The 13,672-nt window shown below is 36.6% G+C and overlaps 1 protein-coding gene across 1 annotated transcript in view; it reads right to left on the bottom strand.

The window, feature by feature from the left end:
* mrps5 (mitochondrial ribosomal protein S5) overlaps nt 1–12,888 on the bottom strand; it is a 22,997-nt gene extending 10,109 nt beyond the window's left edge. The window contains exons 1-6 of the mRNA XM_024297976.2: nt 12,756–12,888; nt 10,578–10,736; nt 9,035–9,160; nt 8,802–8,915; nt 7,532–7,651; nt 4,612–4,646 (exon numbers count right to left, since the gene is read on the bottom strand). Of these exons, the coding sequence (XP_024153744.2) occupies nt 4,612–4,646; nt 7,532–7,651; nt 8,802–8,915; nt 9,035–9,160; nt 10,578–10,736; nt 12,756–12,882 (681 nt within the window). The 5' untranslated portion in view covers nt 12,883–12,888. The remainder of the gene's footprint in view (nt 1–4,611; nt 4,647–7,531; nt 7,652–8,801; nt 8,916–9,034; nt 9,161–10,577; nt 10,737–12,755) is intronic.
* Nucleotides 12,889–13,672: the final 784 nt, after the last annotated feature.

Below are 13,672 nucleotides of genomic sequence, written 5' to 3'. Positions count from 1 at the left end.
GCTACGTCTCCATTCTGGTGACTTGGTGGCGCTCCCATGGCGAGGCCTCCTGGGCCGCCGCGCTCCAGGCTGCTTTTGTCACTTCAGGGGTGTCTGCAGGAGGGCAGACTTGGCCTCTCTCTGCCTGATCAGTGACAGGACGGCGGTGGAGATGCTTCTTGCTCGCTATCGCTTCTATCCAAATGGATGTTCTTATTTCAATCTATTAGTGCTCGTCTCACGCATGTAGTGCTGTAAATATCGGCCTTTTTGCGACTACACACTACACATAGCATTGTACATTTAAATAAATTATTTTTCCATGTATTTCATTTTCTCTTATTCTGAAGAGAAGATAAAATGCTTTTATTGTTGTCATATTTTTATGGTCTTCCTGTAATTTAAGGAATCTGAGCGTCAAATTCGCATTGGCCACCTCTCGTTGGCTATGTGGTGAATTTGCTGCTTGCCGTTTTGGAGGAGCAGCCGGCTAATGTTATTCGCCTGATCGCTACATGGAGTGTCAGTGGATTTCTCACTTCCAATGTATGGAAGACACAGATAATGTTGAGTGATCAGGTGTATTTATTAAGGAGATTTCTACAAAAACATCGTAATCACATCTCAATGTCGGGGTTCATGTGATCATTCAGATTCTCCCAGTACCGAGGGCTTCTATCTCACTCAGAGCTGTGTCTGTATGACAGCCACTTCCACTGTGTTTCTGTGACTCTGTGACTGACTTTGAAGGCTCACAGTCACGTACAAAAATAAAATTGGGGGAACTTTTTTTAATTATTATCTCAGTGAAAATAATAATATCACAAAGTTTAAGAGGCCTGAGCAGGCAGCCTCCACACCCAGCAGCGGCTCTCTATCTGCCGGTGCAGCAACCGAGTGAGTTACGCTGGACCACAGGCAGCTGGCTGCCCGGCAACCAGAGAGTTGTCGTGAGTGCAACAGGCTGGTGATCTGTCCAGAATGTATTCCCCCTTCACCCAACAGTATCGTGAATGGGCTCTGGCAACCCCACGGCCCCAGCGGGATAGGAAACATGAATAGATATATAGGTCTATTCTTATTATTATCTTTTATTGGTTAACTTTTTTTATTTTCCTGTGTTGATGCCTTTCGGCTCAGGTCGCCCTTGAAAAAGAGATCTAATCTCAATGGGATTTCCTGGTAAAATAAATGTTAAATAAAATAGATTATATCCGTCGATCGAGTCATTGAAAACATCATGAGCCCAAAACTGATTCGTAGATGTGCTACGGTGACCTAGCCAAAATTCAGATATCTGAACTCTTAGCGCGCCGCCCAATCCACGCTGCTGCCAGACCGCCGCGCCCGTTGCTTAAAACCTCAGATCGGGTCTGTACCAGTGACTCATCATTGAAACGTTCTGTATGAAAGGCAGCATTTTAACATGTGGCTGCATGTGAAAGAAGTGTGTAAAATAATAGATGTCCACTTTTAATGTCATAGATATATTTTTCCATTACTATAATTACTTTTATGGAAGCAGTGACAAAAATAAAAAAAGTATAGATCTAACTCTATTTTTTTTTCATCAGCTAAGACTTTTCTGTGAATGTCACCATCAGTGTTGTGTTTTCTTTCAGTTCTTCAAAGTTCCTGAATTCAATTTCCCCCAAAAGTCTACTATCTGACTTACTGTCTGTTTACTTGGAAAGAAACTTTCAAGGTTGTTGACTTCAAGGAGGACAGAGAAAGAGAGAGAGAAACCTGACAATGATTCATCTCAGATAATGAAACCCTGGAGTCCCGTCCAAATGGCTGCTTCACCTGGATGGAGGCCATGAACATCACTTCTGCCTCCTTCCCCGCTCACCTCTTTGTTAGCCGCTAACTGGCTGTCATGCGTTCCAGATGAGTCTCCAAACAAACAGCAGATGCTTGTAATTTGACCTAATTAGTGAGGTCACTTCATGTTTTCCTTCCTGGTTAAATCTCATTTGTATGTGTCAGTACATTTCCTTTAATTGTAGAGCTGTTTTTTAATCAATCTGATGAAATTTGACTTGACTTTTTGCAGATTTTCTCTTAAAATTTTCGACTCTTGGGTCTTAAACATTTCTCCTAATCCTCTCTTCTGTTGTGCTCTTTAATGCAGCCGCATCGTCCTTGAAGAAAAAAGAAAAAGCTTTTTTTTTCTGTAAGCCTCTTCCATTTCATTAAGGTTGAGGAAGTTATAGAGGAGCGTGCACATGCACGTGCACACGCAGAGTATATTTTTAGAAAGCGATGACAGCATTAAGTGTTGGTTTCAGGGGGAAATCTTTCTCACCCTTAATATTTATGCAGGTGAAACGTCTGGGGAAGACTATCAGCGTGACGCGAATTCTAACTGCATGTTTAAGGCGAAAGAATAAATTAGGACCAGGAACGTTTAGAAATAACAATTAAATGAAGATAAAATGCAGACATGAGGCCCAGATGTGAAACATCTGTGGGATGATGGGAAAAAAGGGGAAATTCTGAATTAACCTGAAACTACCGCTGTAATACTCTTCTTTTCAATTCAGAATTTACTTTTTTCTTGCATTCATCTCATCTCAATCACTATTTCAGCCAAAACAATGATGTTCAGTTCTAAAAGGCTCAATTTAGAGACAGGATTGGCAAAAAATATATGCAGCCTTGAAAATCACAAATGAATAGAAAATCCACTTTAAGATTTACGAAGGTCACTTCTACCTTTTCAGAGGTTTTTTGTTTTGTTTTGGAATAACCAGATTTACTTGTTGTTCTTAGAATATCGAGAGATTAAACTACTTTGAAAGTGGTTCACACTACTGAACGTTTGGATTTTTATTTATATTTTTCAAATATATTTGTTTTGCTTTGGTTAGCGTTTATGCTTTAAAAGTGCTTTCCTCAAACTTTGGTTTTTGTGGTTGTTTCATAATTCCATCTAAATAGAAATCTCTGAACTGAGTTGCTGCCATTTAAATTATTTAACCCTTTGGAGCTTAGGGCCTAAAACTCTACTTTACCACAGAATTTTCACTTTAAAAGACTACCTGCTTGCTTGACTAGTATCATTTTAATCAGCACAACCACTCCTATGTGGCACTACCTTTATATTGTCATTTTTAAGTGTTGTATTCACACACTAGACATAAAATCATGCAAAAACAGAAAATTTCGTCTGGAAAAAAGTGATCAACTTTACTGTGGAAACCCCAAAAATGTTCAACAAACTGTTTTTATATCATATAATGAAAGTTTTAGGAGTGATTTAATAAAAACAACAAGGGCAAATGTTTTAAACAAACTAATTTGCATGTTTTTGAATGAAAATAGAGGAAAAAACTCCAGGATAAATTCATAGATTTCTTTATGCCACAAAGATCCTCTATGTGTTCAGATGAAGACAGAGGCCTCACTCCTCTGCGATGTAATCTTTCTTATGTTGTCATACAGGTCGTGTATTCCTGTGTGGCTTCAGCTTCCAGGGAACTTAAAACTTTAAGTTTGTTTTCTGGGTGCATTGTTGTCCATTTGACGTTTTTCTTTTGAAGCTTTTTATTTTATAATTGTAATTTTTTTTCTTCATGAATATTAATTGTTATGTCAGTGGAAAAGCAAAAAAGAAACGTGTATTTTAGTATTTTAGTTTGATCCAGCTGGATTTCAGGCGTTCTGTAATCTGCTCATATGTGGAGGTGTGTCTGACTCCTCTGTATTCGGGGGGATTGTCGCCTTCCACAACAGTGGTGGGCGGAGTTAGACAACCCTGGTGCTCGTTCTAAAAAGTTCATATCGGTCTCCATCTAAAATAAGACGATCTGTATCCTTGTTGTTGGATTTTAAATAGCAGACAGCTTCAATAGACTCCGCCCCCACAGCGGATCCTACGCAGCACGCTGCAGATCGACGTTCATCTTCCACCTTATTTATTAAAATAAAAGATCGCTTTTGTCCAAAAACTACAAATAATTGTCATATTTTTATTTCGTTCAATACAATCTCAATCACAGCACATTAAAATAGGTTGACGTTTATTTCAGACGGAGTTTTGTCACGCTGATCTCACAGCTACACGGAAGGACGAATGAGAGAAAACGCCAAAGAGATTGAGTACAAAACCTTTTCTTAATGTCATAGAACATAATCAATGGCAGCAGAAAATCTTGTTATTTCATAAAAATCTATAACAAACTATTACAAGAAATAACCTAATTACAAAAGTACCTTTTATAAGTCTCTCGTGGATTAACAAGTTCAATGTCATATTTTTTCTAGCTGGTTAAATACAGTTTCAAATGTATTTCTCTGATTTGGCTTTATGTATCATATTGTATTTATGTGAATGTAAACTGAACACTTTTGAATAAAATGTTTAAGATCTTCTGCTTCCTGGAAATCATCACAAAGTTTGAAGTTCTATTTATGACCTTTAAATATAAAGAAAAGTTTTGTTTAAATTAAAAGTCATATTTTTTAAGCCTGTGACAAACCGATAACAGCTGGGATAGGCCCCAGCAACACCCTGAAAGAGATCAATCAGGTTTGGACAACAGCTGGATATTTCTTGGACTATTGTTTTAAATTTTCCTTCCTGCTAACGTTCGTTTGAGCTTGTTTAGATGTTAATGAGAGACTCACCTCAATAACCCGCGAATCAAAGTCCTCGTAGGTTTCTGTCGACAGAAGAGAGAAGAAAGACCAATTTAAGTCAAACTAAACAAAACAGGAGCTCATTAAAACACAAATGCCTACCCTCTATAAGCAGATTAAACCAATCTCCGGCTACAATTAATCCATTTCCAGTGACCTCTGAAGGATTTCGCTTCCACAACAAAGAGATAGTTTACTTCTAACCAATTAACAATGAACAAAAACCCAGATAATGCAGAGGCTCAGAGGAGTACGCAGACAAACACGCTCGGCTCTCAGTCGGAAGCTTCATTCACCATCTGTAAGACGAAACAAAAGCTACCGGGGTGCAGCTGTCTGCACGCCACTTCACAGCCAACCACCAGCAAGCAGGACTGAAATGGAAGCACAGAGTGAACAGGAACTCTGCTCTCCATCTGCAGTTTGAGGTAAACAACTCAATTTCAACAAAGAGCAGAGTTTAAACATGTAACACTGCAGGGAACAGGAGGCCGGGAGCAGAGCATCCGTGATTCAGCTGCGATTAGTCAGCACTGCTCCTCTGGGTTTGTGTGGTGGAGCTGTGGGCTTTGTCAGACCATAACATTCAACCTGGAGTCCCGATATAAACCGTCCCAAAACAAACGCTGGACTGACATTATGGAAATCAGAATGTGACCCTTCCAAAGCCCACATGCACAGCTGTGCTGACAGCTAACCGCTCTGCTCTCTGTGACGGTGGTCCTCATTTACGCCAGAAGATTAGACGCACAAAAAGGTGAACAAGAGAAATCCGCTTTGCAGACGTGCAACAGCAAGATGTAGCGGATAGCATCTAATGAAGTCTCATTCTGTGTGTCACAGACGGAGACGCATGATCCCGTTTAATGACAGAAAAGGAATAAAAAGGAAAGCATTCTAACTTTATGTGTTGGAATTATTACATTAAATTAAAGCGGAGTTTACTGAAGCTGAGCAACAGAATAGAGGAGCTCAAAGTAAATCCCCGTCCTTGATTTATATTATGATAAATCAAACTACAGACGATGTCCTCTTCTGGTAAAATCCAGAATGTGTTAAATTATCATTTTTCAAATTATTTTATTCAAATCTGTTGGTATGCTTTCTTGTAACGTGTGATGTAGTCGTAGGTAAATAAATGAAATTTCCAATAAAAAATTATGTTTTTGTTCTTTTACCATCATAATGGAAGACATGTCCAAAATAATTTAAGATTAAATCAGAGTTTTTGAGTATTTCTCTATTCAAATCATGTTTGATCAGGTGAAGATGTGAGCAGATTATTGAGTTTATGACACATCGACTGCCATGGGCGGGGCCACAGTTTCTCGTCTCTATTAAAGTTCGCAGACAATAAGATCTATTAATGTCTACATAAAAAAATAAAAAAAAAAATTTTTAAAAACGCAGTAAGATGAAGCCTTGTATGGTAAAAAAAGAAAAGTGTGAGGAGAATGCAAAAAAACGATAAAACAGGAAAAAGAAAAACAGAATTAAATGTTATTAAATAAAAATATTATTGTGACAAATTCATAAAATTGTGGGGAAAAGGTAAAAAATTCTCAAAAATAAAATCGTAAATTTATTTAAAAAAATCAAAATTGTTCAATTAAATTTGAACTTTATTTTGAAAAAAATTCAATGACTTTTTTTTCAAAATTCATGTTACAAAATAAAATATTATGAGGACAAAATCCTCAAATTGTTGGAAAAAGGTCAAAAATTTCTCAAAAATAAAATCATAAAATTATGAGAAACAAATTGAATTTCCTTCATTAAATTAGAACTTTACTTTGAAAAAAAATTCCATGTAAAATTCCAAAATTTTAAGTTATGAATTTATGATTTTGTCTTGTGATTTTTTCTTCGTAATTTTATAACTTTATTCTCACATATTTATATATTTATATTCTTTTATGGTGGCCCTAATACTCCATCATAAGAAAAGGACCAGAAAAAGAGAGGAAAGGCAAAGGTGGTGGGGCAGAAAATGGTTATTTCTGGCATTTTTTTTTTATTCCTTTTAATTGATGACACTCAATAGTAAACAGTTATAAAGTATTTTTGCCCCTCTTAGTAAAACCTGACTAAAATAATTACTACAAACACCTCAGGGGGCCCCATGTTATTGTTCGCCCGGGGCCCCCAAAATGCTAAGTCCGCACCTGCATATGAGGAAAAGTGCTAAGATCGCCTAGATAAGGAAAAAAAACCACTTTCATCAAACAAATTCCTTTTTTTAAACAAAATCATACTAAATAACAGTAGTAGGTAATTTAATTTAGAGCTTTTCTAGCTGGCTTGCATTGTGGAAACAGGTAATTCCCTCTTTTTGTCGTTATTTGATGGAGATCCCAGCGTGGCCAGAGCACTGATGTGGACGATGCTTTTGAAATGGGAATAAAAGACACAGAAACGCACTTTGAAAAGGACAACGCTCTTTCACTCATGTGTCTCTGAGATCCAAAAGAGGACAAAGTCACAATCAATTCTAAAAGTGGGTCATAAAAGTCCACCAAACTATGCAAAAACGGGCGAAGATGTGAGCGGAATGAGCTCCTTTATTAGGAAATGATTCCAGTTGACACTTTGGTTGAAGTCTCATCTTAATCAGTGCTAATGTGCTGCTGTACTGCTCTGTCAATCTACAGAACACAGCAGCATGGCCTTTATTATGCCTCTCTATCCATCCCTGCAGGGGTCGGCATGTCCTCCTGTGACTGTTTCTGTCTGAGAGCGAGCATGATGCCTTTGAGGATGCAGTATTATGATCTTGACTCAGAGTGGCTCATCCAGGCTGCACCGAGGCCACGATTCTGCTTCACACTCGGTTCTGTCTGACAAACGGGATTTCTCTTTCTGTAAACATTCTACTGGGTCTGCTTTAAACTCTCTGGGTGCAGGTTACCTCCATTGGGTCCAGGATCAGGGGGACCCAAACTGGTGCCCCCCCAGGAGTTCCCGGTCCACCCTCTCTCCCTCTTCACCCTCATCTTCCTCCTCTTTTCCCACTCATCCTTTTGACGCACTGAAAACAAAGAGACAATCAGATTTAAATCACCACGTCTGATGTTAAACATGCATTCTGTCAAATAATCATAAATCAGTTTAAAGAAAAAAAACTTTTGAAATACAAATTCTTTCAGAAAAAGATTTCTCCTTCACTTTATTTCAGCTCCAACAGAACTGACTGCTGTAATTTCTGTAATGTTTTTGGGGCAAAAAATAAATAAATTAATATAGAGCTGAGGTGTTGTTTATGGGAGAATTCCGTTCAGCTTTGGATTAGTGCTGCCACAAACTATTATTTTAATAGTCGACTAATCAGGTCATGCGCAAACTGGATGTAAAGCACAAATCTTAACCATCATTAGTTTTAAACTAACTGAAAACTAGATATATAGCATTACCTGTGATAATGCTAGTGTGAATGCTGTAAGCAGAATTCAGTTGCTGAAGATGCTAGTGCTGATAGCTGAAGATGCTGAAATTGACAGCTAAAATCGCTGAAGCTGATAGCCAGTTAAAATGTTAGCTAAATGTCAAATTAGCCTAAAAAACAAAAAAAACCCCTAAGTTTGTCAAAACAGCTAGCATGCAGCTGAAACATTAGCTTGACTCCATACTAGCCTAAAAAACTGAAAAAAACTAAATTAGCCAAAACAGCTATCATGTAGCTGAAATATTAGCTAAACTCTGAAATAGCTTAAAAAACCTTCATAAATGCAAAAATAGTCAAAAAAGCTAGCATAAGGCCATTTTAACTTTCAACTTTACTTCACTCTGACTCCATATAATATAAAGTAACAACAAATCGACTATTAAATCAGTCGTTGACTTTTTAATAATCGATTAGTCCACTAATCGTGGCAGTCCTAATTGTGCACCCTCTGTTCTTCATTAGTTTCTGATATTAAAACAAGATTAAATCACATGAGATCGGCATCTGAAACAACCATTTTCACTTAAGATAAAGTTTTGGTCTCACTGACTTGAATACAAAAAAAAAAGTGATTTTTTTCTGTGCTGAACTCTCACAATTTTCCACATTCTGACTCCATATAATATAAAGTAAGGACTAATCGACTATTAAATTAGTCATTGACTATTTTAATAGTCGATTAGTCGACTAATTGTGGCAGCTCTAGTTCGGATGACAGTAAACTGTGATCAGGTACCCAGTTCAGCTTGGAGCTCCTGCTGTTCAGTCTCTCCTCTTCTGCTCATGCTCTGCAAAGTACCGTCCTTCAACACCGGAGCATTCAGGCCGGGCCACAGGAACCCGCCGCGGCCTGAGAAGAAGAACATAGATCATCGTTACCTTCAGGCATTTTGTTGCACATTTTTCTTCTTTTGAAAATCAAAGGTCAAAACTTTGATCTCAAATCTTCTGAAAATGAAAAAGTCATACCTTCTCCGATGACCTGTCCTCGATTCAGGTCTCTCTTTAACTTCCGTTTGGTCCGCTTCCCTCTGCCCTTCCGGGCTCCGGCGCCGGACTCTGCCAGAACACCTTTCCACAGCTCCTCTGCCGTCACTGTGAGGACACAAACATGTCAGAGTTTCATTCGGTCTCCTTGTGTGACTGAAAACAGAAAAAAAGCATCTACTTTGCACTTAAAACAGCTCAGACTCCGTCTGCAAACTCATCAAACAAGTCAAACTAAATCTGCATAAAATGTTTGCTCCGACAGCTCGCTGACAGCTTGTCAAAGTGCTTTTCAATATCTCAAAAAACCTGAGGCACTCAGCTCTTCCTCTCTGCTTTCTTCTCATTAGCTTTCTGTAAACAAGTTTTATTGACTTTAAAGTTGAAACGTCATATCGAGTGAAAATAAAGGTCATTTCAGACCAAGAAGCTTGGTTTGATTTGACAGGAAATCAAACTCTTCACTTTGGTTTGGTTTGCTTTCACATTGCACTTTTGAGTGCGAACAAAACCGCTTGGACTGCATCAAGCTGTTACCCTTTTTTGGGTGTAGGGGGTGTCTGATGCTTTTTGGGGGCGCGCCATTTTCCAAAAATAATTAAAAAATGCTTGAAGGAGAAATTCTGCTGTTATTTAGTGTTAAGTTCCTGGATATTTCTGCCTCCTGGAAGATGCTTAGAATTGTATTTTGATGTCACATAATTACTACAAATTTCAAGACAATACAGCATTTTTTACAGTAATTGTTACCTTAAAAATACCTGCACTTTAAATGAATTAATTACAAGTCATTGTATTAAATTAATTGTACAAACAAATGAATTGCATGACAGCACTATTTCTGATAGATCCTGAGTCTAGACCAGGTTTCTGCAACCTGTGGCTCTTTTATCCCTTTATTGAGGCGCATAGCTTTAATGAAAAAATACTAATGATTGAATACATATTAGATTAGTTATTTAAGTTTTGTCATTTCTGCTTAGATTTTTTACATGTCAAACAACTAAGCAAATTAAGTTCAATTTACTGTCAGAAATTCTGTAGAAATGTTTTTTAAATTTGCGTTTTTGATTTCTAATTAGTCAAATACATTTTTCCAAACATATTATTACAAAATATGATCAAAAAATTGTCAAATTTCAAAAAGCAGAAACAGTTTGAGCGCCTGCTGTAAATATTCAGAAAATATCAGGAATCAGGAAAAATCTGAATTTTTTAAAAAAGAGCATGCTGATATATACATGTTTTACTTTACATTTTTCTTCCAGTACCTCAGTGTTTTACAGTTGTGCTATAAAAATAAGTTTGTCATGTTTTTGCATTAAACAGCAGATTCAAAATCTATTAGTTTATGTCAGAGACATAACAACACAATAATTTTATTACTGAAACAACATTTAAATGATATAAAAAGTATCAACAGTAACCCCAAAAAGTGAATCCTAAAAGTATAATTTTAGGAAAAAATTGTATTTCTGCTGTACAAGAAGAAAAAGAAAACACATTTCTGTCATCTTTGACTTACACTTGTTGAAGAAGCTGCCATGTCTGGTCTGCTGCCATGTTGGTGGGTTGAGTGGAAACGCAGTTTGTCTTTGGAGAGAAGATGACGATGAGGCTCGACACAGAAAATGGGAGAAGTGAACAGCGCCCACCGCAGCCTGAGAGCGTACTGAGGCTGCACCTGAAGAGATAAAACACATAAAAAACATATATTAAAGGGTTATGCTAAGTAAGGAAAACGACACACTGACCACCCTGAGAAAAAAACAACAGGACTGAAGTGAATGACATCGTTCTACAAGTTGCTTTAAAACTCATTTAAAATTGCTTGTTTTTTGACCAGCTGAGGCTGGAGTGTCATCAATTAAAAGGAAAAAGAAAAATGCCAAAAATAACCATTTTCTGCCCCACCACCTTTGCCTTTCCTCACCTTTTCTGGTCCTTTTCTTATGATGGGAGTATTAGGGCTACCATAAAAGCTTTCAAAATTAAAAATGTCAGTCGAAAATACTTTACAGAGACTAGAGCTGAAACAATTAGTCAACTAACCAACGAAGAATTGAATATTAAATTGTTGACGACTAATGTGATAGTCGATTAGTTGTTACTTTATATTATATGGAGTAGGACTGTAGTTAAGTGGAAAGTTAAAATGCCATTCTGCTAGCTTTTTGGACTATTTTGACATTTATTTAGGGTTTTTTAGGCTATTTCAGAGTTTAGCTAATATTTCAGCTGCATGCTAGCTTTTCTTTGGCTAATTTGGGCTTTTTAGGCTATTTTGGAGTTTAGCCAATATTTCAGCTATATTCTAGCTATTTTGGCTAATTTAGGATTTTTTTCAGTTTTTTAGGCTATTTGAAGTTTAGCTAATATTTAATCTACATGCTAGTTTTTTTAGGCTAATTTTGTCTCTTTTTTTATATTTTGGAGTTTAGCCAATATTTCAGCTGAATGCTAGCCATTTTGGCTAATTTCGTTTTTTTCCCCAGCTTTTTAGGCTAATTTGGATTTAGCTAATATTTCAGCTGCATGCTAGCTATTTTGGCTAATTTTGAATTTTTTCGGTTTTTTAGGCTAGTGTGGAGTCAAGCTAATATTTCAGCTGAAAGATAGCTGTTTTGGCAAGCGTAGGCCTTTTTTTAAAGTTTTTTTTTTTTTGGCTAATTTGGCACTTAACTAATACTTCAGCTGGCTTTCAGCTTCAGCGATTTCAGCTATCAGCACTAGCATCTTCAGCAGTCAAATTCAGCTTACAGCATTCGTATTAGCATTATTTCAGGCAATGCTATATATCTAGTTTTTAGTTAGTTTAAAGCTAATGATGGTTAAGATGTTTGCTTTACATCCAATTTGCACATGACCTGATTAGTCAACTAATCGAAAAATATAATGGGTGATTAGTCGACTATTAAAATAATCGTTTGTGGTAGCTTTGACAGAAACACGGAACAATTTGGCAGCATCAGAGCAAAAACACAACAAACAGACAGCAGTTTGGCATGTTTGTTATTTATTTAATAAAACTTAATCTCTGCAAAATGTCTAGTTTGCACAAGTAAGTAGTTCTTCTAAGCTATAATAATATGAACAGGCACGCTACCTAATATGACTTTAAAAAAAATTAATAGGCAAAGAGAAATTTGGGGTTAAAAAGAAAAAAAAAAAGGATACGAAGTACCAAAGCCAAATGAGAGCAAATTTGGATAATGCAACCAAGTTTAGCTTATGCAACCAAATTCATATTTATTTTTACAGATTAATGCTGATGACAAGCGCCATCATAACTGTAGTAGATCTCCATCTAAGTTCTTAAATGCTGATCTGGGAAGTTTACAGATAAACATAGAAAGCTTATTTTGTTTGAAGGACGTTTTAATGAGAAACGTCACATAAGCACCAAACGATTAAATGACTCATAACACGAACACATGAAACCATCAAAATGTATTATTATTATTTTTAATATATAATGTCAGCAACTTCAACATGTTAGGAGCAAACTAGTAGTTGTTTTCAACAGAAATATTAGCTTAAGTTTGACATAAAAACAGCACCGGCGGGTTTTTCCCAACAGATAATAAAACACGAACATTTGATTGTTTCGAAGAATAAATACGCCAATAGCCGTGAAACGGGAAACATGATTCTATAGGGTCTAAAAAGGCACAAAAAGCATTTTTATAGGAAGATAATTTACCTCCGATTGTGATACGGAGGGCACTGCACACCCTTACGGACGCCGCCATGTTTGATGACTGAGGGGTCCTCACAGGGACTACAAGTCGACTAACAAGTGCCTGAACAAAAAGAAAAAAAAAAATCATAAATAAAATAAAATAAAATAAAAGAAAAAGTGTTTTTCTCAGTCGCTTTGGTACATTTCTCACAACAAAATTAAACTTTTAACAACAGTTAGTGCAATCCACAACATTTAGTCGTTTGGGCACAATTCAGTAGTAGTTTCATGATCATTTTATACAATAGCATATGACTTCGGACACAAGGTAACTGATTAAGTACAAATCTCTATAACATGATCGATATCGACTTGCTTTTATCATGTCTGTCAAAATTAACTTTACTTCTTCAGACTGGACAATCATTGTTTATACAGCTAATAATCTTTATTTCAATGCTTGTGTCATTGAACACAAAATTGTTGAACATTTTGTTCATTCATTTAAAAATATTTTTGTGCTTCCATGAAAATGTCAATCAATATCTTTTCCAAGGTGAACCTCATATACTGCTGATGAAAATGTGTGTGTGAAGTATTGGTTGAAACTAATTGTAAACCTAACCTTCACAGCTGAATCCCACGAGCCTTCACTTTACAAATACTGTAAACCAGGAGACAGCACCGACAAAGTGCAAACTGTGTCTACAAAACTGCAATACAGGAAATGTCCACCTTATGGAAGACAGGTGTAGATGGGTCCTGAATACACCGATTGTTTAGAGAAACATCTGACCAGTGGCGCAAACTCTAATACTCTTGAGAGTAAAGTGACCGATAAAACCGGTAAAAAATTATTACAAATATATTTATATTTTGTTTTTATAATACTGAATAAACTTTTAAAATTCCATTCGGTGTTATAGATAGATAGATAG

Source organism: Oryzias melastigma, linkage group LG15 (assembly GCF_002922805.2).
Source record: "Oryzias melastigma strain HK-1 linkage group LG15, ASM292280v2, whole genome shotgun sequence".
In the NCBI taxonomy this organism is placed as follows: Eukaryota; Metazoa; Chordata; class Actinopteri; order Beloniformes; family Adrianichthyidae; genus Oryzias; species Oryzias melastigma.
The sequence above is the reverse complement of the archived record's forward strand: the minus strand, read 5'-3'. Positions and strand labels throughout refer to the sequence as shown.